Source organism: Dipodomys ordii, unplaced genomic scaffold, assembly GCF_000151885.1.
Source record: "Dipodomys ordii isolate 6190 unplaced genomic scaffold, Dord_2.0 Scaffold165, whole genome shotgun sequence".
Lineage (NCBI taxonomy): Eukaryota > Metazoa > Chordata > Mammalia > Rodentia > Heteromyidae > Dipodomys > Dipodomys ordii.
In genome coordinates, this window is record NW_012267381.1 from 995,523 (window position 1) to 1,008,068 (window position 12,546).

The 12,546-nt window shown below is 53.5% G+C and overlaps 1 protein-coding gene across 1 annotated transcript in view; it reads right to left on the reverse strand.

The window, feature by feature from the left end:
- Positions 1-1,698: 1,698 nt before the first annotated feature.
- The window catches only part of Mrc2 (mannose receptor, C type 2), a gene marked incomplete at its 5' end in the record, with an annotated part of 53,140 nt that continues 42,292 nt past the window's right edge, over positions 1,699-12,546 (reverse strand). The window contains 17 exons of the mRNA XM_013033327.1: positions 1,699-2,959; positions 3,050-3,076; positions 3,339-3,518; positions 3,690-3,809; positions 4,433-4,582; positions 4,678-4,846; positions 5,002-5,240; positions 5,721-5,829; positions 5,964-6,127; positions 6,256-6,370; positions 8,706-8,848; positions 9,978-10,078; positions 11,164-11,231; positions 11,330-11,490; positions 11,744-11,779; positions 11,896-12,034; positions 12,271-12,373. Coding sequence (XP_012888781.1) covers positions 2,736-2,959; positions 3,050-3,076; positions 3,339-3,518; positions 3,690-3,809; positions 4,433-4,582; positions 4,678-4,846; positions 5,002-5,240; positions 5,721-5,829; positions 5,964-6,127; positions 6,256-6,370; positions 8,706-8,848; positions 9,978-10,078; positions 11,164-11,231; positions 11,330-11,490; positions 11,744-11,779; positions 11,896-12,034; positions 12,271-12,373 — 2,248 coding nt within the window. The remainder of the gene's footprint in view (positions 2,960-3,049; positions 3,077-3,338; positions 3,519-3,689; positions 3,810-4,432; positions 4,583-4,677; positions 4,847-5,001; positions 5,241-5,720; positions 5,830-5,963; positions 6,128-6,255; positions 6,371-8,705; positions 8,849-9,977; positions 10,079-11,163; positions 11,232-11,329; positions 11,491-11,743; positions 11,780-11,895; positions 12,035-12,270; positions 12,374-12,546) is intronic.

Below are 12,546 nucleotides of genomic sequence, written 5' to 3' on the forward strand. Positions count from 1 at the left end.
AGAGCAAGGGTCAGGAGCATCTGAGGAGGTCACTGGCTCAGCACCGTTCCCAGCCAGCCTGTCAAGTGACTCTTGAGTTGTGGTCTGTGGCAGGCACTCCATTCACAAAGGGAGCCTATCTGGCTTGGACTGGGAGAGAATATCACTTCAGGGTGAAGTGAGTTAATCATTAAGGGCCCCCCTTCCAGTGACCAGCACCTTCTGCCCCACAAATGCAGGGGTTGCTGGAGTTATAGAGGGGACAGCTGGGGCCAGGTCCCCTAGTCTTGGACTCAGGAATACAGCACACAAGACCCTAGGGTCCCATCTCTGGCTAATGGCACTCATTCTCCAGAAAGTGCAGAGGGCGCTTCCCCCTACCTCCACAACCCTTCCAGCAGCACATCCAACCCTCAGCTCATACAAGTCCCAGTGCGTGTCCCTCATCCCTTCGGGCAGATCCGGCGCACTCATGTTTTTATAAAGAAACATTGGAAAGAGACACAGGAAGCCAGCAGGGCAGGAGGCTGCAGGCTGGATGGGAATGAGGTAGGAGGAAGAATGTTCAATGTGTATCTTTGTGTGTCTTTTTATATCCTTCAGTGTTCCAACCATGTGACGGCATTGCCTATTCATAGAAGTAGAAATGTATATTTAAAAAGCCATGAGCAGGGCAAACACACACACACACACACACACACACACAGAGCCACACAACCACACAGCGAATCTGAAGGCTGCAGTTCTGAGCCAAACCAACCACCTCGTCCTGTTGCTTGAATTATTACAAGAGTTTCCTCATGGCCTTCCTGCTCTCACTCCTGCTTCCTACCCATTGTCTCTTGCTCATATCCTAGCCAGAACAATCTTGTTAAAAGGTCAGATTGGCCATCCCCCTCCTTCTAAGCATATTTTAAAATGACCCCCAATACACACACACACACACACACACACACACACACACACACACACACACACAGTTTCTATAATCTTCCTCAGGCCTAGCCTCCTTGCTGGATACCAGGGACCCCAACTTCTACCCTGGGGCCCACATGTCTATGCTGCCCATCCTCCACTTCTTTTAGGCTCAATGTATCTCCCTCCCGCTGGTAGGACCCCACTTCAGGCAGTCCAAACCAGCACCCTGCCCTTGTCTGGCTTCATTCCTCCTCCCAGCGTCCCCTCTTGCTGTCGGGCTTGCTCTTTGTTCTCTGAAGTCGCTCTAGCTCAAACAGCTGTTAAATGAACATGAGGGAACTTCCTGCCATCCATGTGTCTACCTCTGGGTGGTTTCAGGGTCCAAAGTCCCCAAAGACAGAAGAGAACTTTGCAGCAGCTAGAAGGCAGGTATGATCCAACAGCTGCCTTAGAAGGATGATGGTGGAGTCCCTACTCGGGGATCTTGAGTGCTCCCCTGGAACCACAGCTGGCATTTCTGGAGCACCTCCCGCATGCGCTCAAAGGCACTGGGCTCAGTGCTTGTAATGATGAGCAGGTGCATGTTGGACAGATGTGGCCCAGATCCTCAGTTCTCCCTCACACGCTAGGGAACAGAATAGATCAGCAGACCCAGAAGGGTACGAAAACGAGAGTGCCCAAGGACCTTGACACGGGCTTTAGAAACACTATGATGAGGGTTCCAAAAGCAAAGGCTGACCCCAGGACAAGACTGGAGCCCTGAGCTCGCAAGCCTCTGGAAAGTGTTTTATTGGTTTGCTTTTCTTTTTGACTTTTTACTCTTTTAGAATAAGGGCACATTAAAAAAATTAAGAACTACAAAAAAATAATAAAAGGGCCCATGTTTTCAAGTGTTCACATTGTTTCCACACTCCATCCTAGGTGGCCTGCCGAGACCCTCCCCAGAAGCTGGGGCGTGGTTCCTCTGAGTGCCACTAGAGGGTGGCACCTGGCATCGTCCTGGGCTCCCGCTGCTTCTCCCAGGCCTCTTGGACCCTGGCACCTCTTTCCAAACCAGAGCAGGAGCTGATTAGGAGCTGATTAGGGATCTTGGTCCCCACAGGGGACTCTTTCAGGGACATAACCCGCCCCCCATCCGGCAGGAGATGACACCCCAACTCAGCCTAGCTCCCCACGGGGTGAATGGAGTGTCTCCCCCAAGTCATGTCTCCACCCCAGCAAAAAGCACACTGGTGCCCATTCTGGGGTCCACCTACCCAGGCCCCTCCTATCACACCCCATGGCCACTCCAGCCATAGTGACAGATGCTCAGCCATCAGCCGACCCTCACTATGAGCTAAGGAGCTCCCTGACTTCAGAGCCCAGGTTCAAGAGGGGCTAAGAGAAAGGCAGGGTGAGGGTCACTGAGCTGAGACAGCCAGGCAGGAGAGGAGAAGCGGCAGGGAGCTGCTGAGGGGCCAGCACAGGCCTCTAGGTCTACAAGGAAGAAGAGGTATTGGGGGTGGGGGTGTCATTAGGCCTGGGCTGGGGGGCTGGGGAGGTAAGAAGAGGCTCTCCTTGGCCCTCCCTAACCTGCCTCTGGTTACTATAGGGACCTGTGCCCAGGTGACAAGACCTCAGGCCCCCAGAAAGGAAATCTCCATGCTGTACCCATCTGCGTCTCAGCCCAGCCTTTGTAGGAGAGTAGGAGCCCTCCCCCAGCCCAGGCCTGTCCCCCCAGCCCCAGCTCCCAACAGTGACTCCCAGGGCCTCCCCTCCATTGGCTGGGGGGGGATCCTGGCTGTCCTGGGGCCCCGCCTCCCCAGCGCTTGATCATGGCCCTGACCACACCCGTGGCTCTATTCCTGCTGCTCATTCATCTCCATGTCCGATACCAGGATGTTCTTCTCAGTGGCCTCGCCAGGGCCAGAGCTACTACGGCTATAGCGGGCGCCCTCGAAGGTCCCACGCTCCACGCTCTGTCGCCTCCGGTAGAGGATAAGGGCTGCAGTTATCAGGGCCAGGAGCAGCAGCACTGCCATCAGCACCACCACCAGAGCAGCTGGGTTCTCAGGGAGCGCAGCTGCAGGGGAGAGTAGCCATCAGGCTGCAGTCTTGCCCGCAGGGGACGAGGGGAAGAGCAGGGCCTACCCCAGCAGTGCCTTCCACTCACCTGAAGGGGAGAAGCTGCTTTCCTCCACTGCAGAAGAAGGAAGAGACAGGTTGGTAACAGTTGCCATAACAGTAATAACAATCGCTTGAGCCAACACCTGGAAAGCACTTTGCAGGATTTGCTGACCTCTGGGGGCCTGCTGTCCAGCTTGAAAGGTTAAGGCCCAGAGCCAGTACTTCCTACAGGCTAATGGATCCCCAGAAAGGGTCCCAGTTGTCTCAGTCCTGTCTGTTCATGCCCTCTGACCCCTGACCCGCTGTCTCCTGGACCTGCCAGGATGCCCGCTCACCTCGAGGGAGCTTGCAGACAACGCCCATGGTGATGTTGGTGCAGGCCCCAGGGCGCCATAGCCCACTGTTGCTCTGGATCCAGTAGCAGCTGTTGTGGCTCAGCATACTGGGACCCAGGCCAGGGGATCCCCAGTTAGAGTAGTTCACCACTGTGTTGTCCTGCCAGACCAGTGTGCCTCCTGTCGAAAAGAAGGCACTTGGGGGGGTAGGTACAGGGGTGCAAGGCGGGGCAGGAGCAGGGGGAGATGGCCCTCCTCTCTTCCCATGCCTCTCCAACCTGGGGAGGAACAAGGGAGGGCACCTCTCCTACAGCACAAGCCCAGGTCCACTCACCTCCTTGAGGTACCTACCTTTGGGGTTGAAGTTCATGCCCAGCCAAGCACCCCGATTCTGGCCTTCCGAGCTCTGCAGATGCTCCCAAACAAACACATTCTCCATTTCATCCAGAATGGACAGGACTGCCCCACCCACTGGACACAAAGGAGGCCCAGTCAGGGCCATTAGGTCTCCCTGGAGTAGCAGACTGCCCCCCTTCCAAAACCCTCCTAACCTTCCTCTCTGGCATCCAATACAGGATAGTGTGGAATCCATGTATTTGTATGCATGTGTATATTATAGAAACATTCTGTAGAGATGACACCTACGTTCTCTATACTGTACATGTTACATATAGTCTGTAGCAATTAAAGTGAAGGGGAAGCCAGGCACTGGTCTCACACTTGTAATCTTAGCTTCTTGGGTGGTTGAGATAAGATCACTTCAACGCCAGCCTAGACAGAAAAGGCCACAAAACTCTATGTCTAATCAATCAGCAAATTGCCTGCATTGGGGGCATGACTTCAGTGACAGAGTGCCTGCCAGCTGTGAGTGAAAAAGCCAAGTAAGCCAGCATGAGGCCCTAAGTTCAAGCCCCAGTACTGGCACAATGAAAAGGCTGTGAGCCATAGACAGGCTGGCAAAGAGGATGACGAGTTCCTGAAAACAAGAGTTGCCTTGAAAACAAAAGAACCTGTGCAGCAAGGTGACTGACTTCTGAGTGACCACACAGGAGGCCCTCTGAAATGCCCGCCTGGGCTGACCTGTCTCCACCTACCTCTCTGGCAGCGCTGCAGCGCCTCCTTGTGGCCCAGCAGCAACTCCATGTGGAAGGAGTAACAATGCTCCCTAAAGGGGATCCAGGCAGAGTCAGCCAACCCCTGGGGACAGCTGCCGTGATAGTTTATCCTTCGGGGAGGAGGTGGCCCTGGGGGAGAGGAGGAGGTACAGAATTGAGGACGTAGCCCAGTACCCTCCCAGGACCACCTTACCCAGACCTGGACCTCAGTAGGTGGTGCTCACCCCTGTTAACTCCGCACACCGCGCCCTGCAGCTTGGTGTCGCAGCTGGTGGTGTGCCAGGCCCCGTCTACATCCAGGTAGGTGCAGCCCCCTGAGTGCTGGGGCTCTCCATCCTGCCAGTTCATATAGCTCAGGGGCTCCTCTGAGACCCAGGAGTACTGCCGGGACCCCTAGGCATGAAGAGGCCATGGGTGGGAAGAAGGGGAGACAGTCAGTGGAAGAGGGAAGAGGTTGGGCGGAGGAGAAAGGAACGAGGGGAGGGGGTGGGCGGGAAATCCAGACAGTGGGCAGGGTGAGGTTGGGGGCTGGAGTGTTGGGGGCCCACCTCCTCACTGGCCAGCCCGATCCAGAGTGGCACCCGCAGGCCTCGGGCAGCCTGTGTGAGGAAGGCCTGGGTGTAGGGGTCAGGCACGTGGGCCAGGCTGGTGTTTCGGCTCTCACACAGCAGGAGGGCATCATGCCAGCGCAGAGGCTTCTGCAGCAGCCGGAAGGTGCCATTGAGGTAGGAGAGCTCCGTGCCGGGGGCAGGGGGCGATGCTGCTGGCGATGGGCTCAGGGAAAGGTCTACAGGGAAGGGGGCAGGGCTCAGGCTGGGCTCTGCCACCCTCATCTCATTCCCAGGCATGAGACTTGGGGTGGGGAGGGGGAAGGCAGGGTGGTAGGAGGGATAGAGATAGAGGAAGAAGCTAGAGCCTTGGCCTTACTCTGGCCCAAGAAACAAACCCAGGGCAGAAAGACACGATGCAGGGAGCGAGAGGAAACTCAGGGGCCTCTTACCCCAGGCATGCACCCAGTGTTTGTCAGGCACCCAATATTCAGCTTTCCCAGGGGACCCCTCCACACACCCAGATCTTACAGCCAGGACCCCTCAGGGCTGCTACTGTCTTTCCAACTCTCAGCGCCTGCGTTTCCACCACCTGAGATCTGATTCCGACTCCCTGTCCTAAGGGCCTCTAAGGCTCAGGGACCCTCCACTCCTCATGATGGCATGGCCCCTGGCAGCTGGCTCAGTGCTAGACCTCCAGGTGCACTGGTGACACATACCTGTGCCCTTCTGGCAAATGAATCCGTGAGCCTCCTCAGTGCAACTGCGGTCATCCCAGCGGCCAGTGAAGTGTGCCGATGGGCTGTGCAGGACAACCGCACAGCTGGTCTGGGGGAGGAAGGAGCTGCTCAGGGGAGTCCCATGGGGGCTGCTTCCCCAGCTGTACCACTGCCCGCCCCCCAAAGGGAAGAAAGAAGGAATGAGGGCAGACAAGCCAGGAGAGAGCGGAAGGATGTCCTTACCGGTTTGTTGCCGCTGGGAGCAGGGCTGGGGCCGGAGGGCTCCCCCGGTGCCCAGTTGGTATAGAGCAGAGGCTCCTGCTCCACCCACTGGAAGTCCCGCTGTGAGGCATGGAGGCCAGTCCAGAGGTCAAAGGTCACATTGGGTAGCTTGGCTGTGATGAACGCTACAGACCCCCAGAATAGAGTCAAGAGTGATGGGCTGATCCCTGACTGCTCTGAGTGGGGAGATAGTGGCGGGGGGGGGCTGTGTTGGAGGACATGAGGGGGCGACCTCCCCATGGTCTGGCTGTACCTTGTTCTAAGGGATTTGCAATGGTGATCAGCTGGGCTTCTTGCTGCTCACAAAAGAACTGTGCCTCTGACCACTTCACCCGGTCCTGGGGGTGCTGGCCCTGGATTCTGAAACACTGTGGGAAGGAGGTGTCTGAGCCACAGCCGCACCTCCATATCCCACAGATTCCAGAAACCCCGCCACCCACCTCAGCATGGGTCCTGAGAAGTTTGGGGGCTGAGAACCAGGATGTCTGGGTGTCCTCAGACTAGACTACACCCTCCTAACTTGCCACAGAGGCTGATTCAGACACCTGCCCAATGCTCTTGGGGATTTAAAAAAAAGTTTTTTTTTTCTTGTGCTGATCCCAGAGCTTAAATTGGGAGTCTATGCAATGCTCTGAGCTTTTTTGCTCAAGGCTACCACTCTACCACTTGAGCCACAGCTCCATTTCTGTCTTTATGTATTTATTTATTGGTAGTTAATTGGAAGTTAAGAGTCTCATGGAGCTGGGCACTGATGACTCACACCTGTAATCCTAGCTACTCAGATGGCTAAAATCTAGGATGGAGATTCCACACCAGGTGGGGCAGAAAAGTCCCTGTACAATTCTTATCTGTAATTAACCATTCAAAACCTGGAAGTGGTGCTGAGGCTCAAAATGGTAGCTTGCTAGTCTTGAGCCAAAGAGCTCAAAGATAGTGCCCAGGCCCTGAGTTCAAGCCCCAGGACCAACACACACACACACACACACACACACACACACACACACACACACATACAGCTAAAGGACAAGCCAGGTACTGATGGCTCATGCCTGTAATATTAACTCAGGAGATTGAAATCTGAGTGGTTCAAAGCTAGCCTAGGGAAGGAAAGGTGTGTGTGTGTATGTGTGTGTGTGTGTGTGTGTGTGTGTGTGTGTGTGTGTTGGTCCTGGGGCTTGAACTCAGGGTCTGAGTACTTGAGCTCTTTTGTTCAAGGCTAGCACTCTACCACTTTAAGCCACCACTCCACTTCCAGTTTTGTGGTGGCTAAATGGAGATAAGGGTCTCATGCACTTTCCTGCCTGGGCTGGCTTTGAACATGATTCTCAGACCTCAGTCTCCTGAGTAGATAGGGTTACAGTGTGAGCCACTGGCGCGCAACAACTTTTTTTTTGTGGTGGTAGTGGGGTTTGAACTCCCGGTCTGATGTTCGCTAGGCAGGCTGCTCTACTACTGGGCCCATATCTCCAGCCCCCCACTGAGATTTTTAAATATAATAACAGAAAAATAAATACCATGTGAGCTCACTCCTATGCAGAATATAAGCTCATCTCACAGAAGTTAAAGATAGAATGGGAATTCCCAGTGGAGGGACAGTCAAGGCTGATCAGTGGGTATAAGTTACAGTAAGACAGGACCCATTAGTGCTGGGGTGCTGCTCTACAGTAGGGTAGTTATAGCTAACAATAATGTGCTGTGTACTTCAAAGAAGCTAGAATTCATGATTATTTAATGCTTTCACCCCCAAAGCATAATAAATACTTAAGAAGATCGATGCTGACTCTGAGTTAAACAGCGTACCATATAAACACATACTGAGATATCAGATGGTACCCAAAAAATACATGCAACTTTTATACTCGTAGGTGCCAGTTAAAAATAAATTTAAAGTAAAAAAAAGAGAATTTTCTATTATAGAGGAAAATAATTGTGGAATATATGCAATCACAGTGCTTCTAAACATTATTTAAATGTTGATAATTACTACAACTAATCATTTGAGTGAGTCCAAACATGTTTACATACCAGTCATAAAGAAGTTTTCGTTTAAAAAATACTATTTCTCATCTTTAACTTATGTTTTAAGTTTTGTTCTTATAAACATTTTCTTTTTGGTCGGTCGTGGGGCCTGAACTCTGGGCCTGGGCGCTGTCCCTCAGCTCTTCAGCCCAAGGCTAGCACTCTACTACTTGAGCCACAGGGCCACTTCCGACTTTTTTCTTTTTGCTTATGTGGTGCTGAGGAATTGAACCCAGGGCCTCATGCATGCAAGGCAAGCGCTCTACCACTGAGCCACCTTCCCAGACCTTTACAAACATTTTTATTGACACACACACAGCCAAATACACACACACACACACACACACACACACACACACACACACACAGAGTCTGGGAATGTATGGACCATATTTTGTTTTACTAGGAGGAGTTCATTATCAAAAAGTTTGACAACGATGGATCCAAAAATCTCCCTGATGTATTTGGACCTCTTCCGCTCTGGTAGACCAGAAGATCCTACCACATTGAGCCATTTTCCAAGGACTCTAGCCCTGGCTTTGGGCCCAGTAAAAGAGAGGTTGGTGGGTAAATGCAAGAAGCTATGACTTGAATGTTGCCAGAGCCAGAACTCCTGAGGCTCAGCCCTCCCAGGTTCACATCTTCTCCCCTGGCCATGCTGGCAATCTCTCCCCCACATCCTACCTTGTTGAGGAACTGGCTCCAGCCAGAAGGGCAGCCCCCCAGGGCTGGAGGTGGCAGGTCAGGGAGTTGTGTCTGCCCCGTGTTGTTGGTGCGCTTGCAGATGTAGGGCAAGGCTGTCAGGCACCTCTGGTCCCCCCAGTCCTCTGTGAAACGGAGGGGACACAGTCACCCCAGGATAGGGCAGGGCAGTTTCTGGTAGTACTCTTGGCCACAAGAAAAGCATGAGTTTGGGCTGGGAATGTGGCTTAGTGGTAGAGTGCTTGTTTAGCATACATGAAGTCCTGGGTTTGATTCCTCAGTACCACATAAAGAGAAAAAGCCAGAAGTGGTGCTGTGGCTCAAGTGGTAGAACACTAGCTTTGAGCACAGAGAGGATGAGGGACAGAGCCCAGTCCCTGAGTTGTTTTTGCCTAGGAGTGGCAGAAAGAAAGAAAGAAAGAAAGAAAGAAAGAAAGAAAGAAAGAAAGAAAGAAAGAAAGAAAGAAAAAGAAAGAAAGAAAGAAAGAAAGGAAAGAAAGGAAAGAAAGAAAGAGAAAGAAAGAGAGAAAGAAAGAAAGAAAGGAAGGAAGGAAGGAAGGAAGGAAGGAAGAAAAAAAACAGAAAGAAAGAAAAGCATGGGTTGGGACTCATGTCCAGCTGAACTCAAGTCCTCTATAACTTAGGGGCCACAAGGCAGAGCAGAGCCCAGGCCTCTCTAGGTCTAGCCCTTCCTGAGTTTGGGAACAAAGAATGAGAAGAACTAGGATCATGTCTGTAATCCCAGCTACTTAGGAGGTAGAGATCTCAATCAATAAGCTGGGCAGCTAGGTGCCAGTGGCTCACACCTGTAATCCTAGCTACTCAGGAGGCTGAGATCTGAGGTTGGTGATTAGAAGCCAGCCTGGGCAGAAAAGTCCATGAGATTCATATCTCCAATTAACCACCAGAAAACTGGAAGTTACACTGTAGCACAAGTGATAGACACTAGCTCTAGCCCGAAGCTCAGGGACAGCACCCAGGCCCTGAGTTCAAGTACCACAACCAAAGGTGGGTGGGGGTGGCTGGACATAGTGTCATGATTGAAGTCTGAGGGTGGCCTCAGGCAAAAACATAACAACCTGCTTGAAAAATAACTAAAGCAGAAAGGCCTGAAAGTGGCCTCTGCCTAGCAAGTGTGACAGGATGAGTTCAAAGCACAGTACCAGTCCCCGCCCCTCCCCAAAAAGAGACAAAGAATAAGAAGAAACTGATGGCCCTGGCCACTGTTGCTTCCCGTCCCCACCTCACGCTCACCTCGGCTGGCTGTCATGTACACGCACTTCTTCTCTTTCCCCGGGGGCCGAGGTTTGCCCGCTGCCCAGGAGATGAAGTTAATAATGGAGCCATCTGTCCACCTGCAATGACACAGAACAGGGGTGACGCCAGCCAGCACTGACCCAGGGCTCAGCCTCCCCTGTATGCAGCATGAGGTAGCATCAAGCCGGGGGGGGGGGGGGGGGAGAGTGACAGGCATCCAGGAGCTCCAAGGCTGAAGACTGAAGAACAGACCACACAGCCCCGGCAGCCAGGGACTTGAGGACCTGGTGACTCCAAGAATAGCCCAGCCCTCATTTCTCTGAGACTCCTGAAAACTCCTTCACAGGGGCTCTAAGCACAGTCCTGCCTCAAGCACTGGCTGCAGAGCCCCCCTCTGGGTGATCAGATGCTCTGAGGTCGCTTTGTTCATGATGGTGATCCCAGGTATACTAGAAGGCAGCCCCTGTTATTTCATTATTTAGTGCTCAGTATGTGTTGGATGCTGTGCTAAGGACTTGGATTTCTTCCCTCCTTCTCTCCTTGCTCCTCTTCCCTCCCTCCTTCCTTCTCTCCTTGCTCCTCTTCCCTCCCTCCCTCCTTCTCTCCTTGCTCCTCTCCCCTCCCTTCCTCCTTCCCTCCTGGTCCTTTCCTCTTTCTTTGCAGTATAGGGATTTCTAATCCTCACAAGAATCCTCCATAGATGGGCACCTCTGGTGGCTAAAACCTGTAATCCTAGCTATTCAGGAGGCTAAGATCTGAGGTTCGAAGCCAGCCTGAGCAGGAAAGTCCCTAAGACTCTTATTTCCAATTAGCCACCAAGAACCCAGAAGTGGAGCTGTGGCTCAAGCGGTAGAAGTCAGCCTTGACCTTGAGCAAAAAAGCTAAGGGACAGACCCTGACTTCAAGCCCCAATACTGGCAAGTATACACACACACACACACACACACACACACACACACACACACAGAATCCTAGAAGGCAGGCTCCAATAATCACTACTTTCAGATGAGAAGCCTAGAAATGCTAAGTCACTTACTTGAGGCCACACAGTCAAGAGAGGAGCAGAGCTAAATTCAAACATCACATCTTTCCCCCAACACACCCTTAGGGGTGTGCCTAGGGGCAGAGCTGGCCGCCTGCGCATACACTCCTTTCACACCTGCTGCCTGACAAAGTTTCCCACCTGAAGCGCCCATCACTCTCAGAGGTGTGCAGGCCGATCCACCAGTGCTGCTCCTGGCCCCGAGAGAACTGGGGAAGGGGCAGAAGGTGAAGGTTGGCAGCCTCTTGGCTTTGGGTCCCAGTGGGTCCTCCCCCAAAGTTTATGCCCCTTGCTGTCTCTCTCCCACCTTCTGCAAGTTGTGCCCCAGAAAATCCAGCTCATCCTGGCTGTGCACAGAGGTCAGCTCGGCCTGGAACCACGTGCAGATGCGCTGTGCCTGCGCCCACGTGGAGTGATGCTCGAAAAACTTGTATTCTGCATCCTGGAAGCGCAGCCACTCCCGCCGGCCTGCGGGAGCAGCCCAGGGGTGGGAGCCACAGCCAGGGCCCAGAGGCTCTCCGAGGGGCCAGGGCAGGGCCAAGGGCAAGTGGCAGGTGGGCCAGGCTGGGAGTACAACAGACCCGGGCCAGGCCAGGTGCCAGGCTCCAGGTCCTGGACTTGCCCCTCCTTCCACACTGAGGAAAACAGGATGATGGTGTCCAACCCCAGCCAAGTCCATCCCCCTGGGGCTGGAACCCCTGGCCATGGTGTGGAGCCTCACCTTGTGGGCTGACATCAGGCTTCCGCACTTCTGTGCCTAAGGGACAACAGAAACGAAGATGCTGCCGGGGAAGGCAGGCTCTCCCTAGGATGCCAGGCCCCGCTGCGCTTCTCTCCTTCTAGAGAATGTCCCCCAGGGCCACCCCAGCCCACCTCGAGGGATCTTGCAAATCCAGTCCAGCTGCGTCTCGCACTGCATGGCCACCCACTGCAGGGAGGCCAGGTCCAGCACTGCACAGCCCCGAATGTCATCATCGTCGTGCCGGCTCCGGTCGAAATTGTGGTAAGAGAACTGGACAACCCGGTAGAGGAGGGAAGAGAGACTTAAGACACAGGGTACAGGCGGCTCCATCTCTAGGACCAAGAGGCCTGGCCTGAGCTAGACACCCCCAAACTGGGCTGGGCTCTCATCCCCAGCCTGCTTTCTTAAACTCTGGCCTCTTAGAACTCCACCTCCCCCAAGCACCACCCTAATCCGGTAAATCCCACCCACAATCAAGCCACGCCCCCCTCCTCCCTAATCCTCACCCCGAGGCCATCGCTCCAGCGCCAACTCTGACCCTCTCTAGGGTCCCGACGGTTCAGGCCAATCCAGAACCAGTGCTGCTCGTGGATCTCCGGCTCTGATTCACTTCAGTACAATGCAGGGATGGACAGAGAAAAGAGAAGTGAGAACCACAGGGGCCAAAACTCCCTTGGCTACTGATGACCTGGGCAATTCTGTGCTTGAGGCCTCTCCATCTTTGCTTCATCCTACCTGTGAAACTAAAGCACTCATTTTTTTTCTTTTTCCTTTCCTTGTCT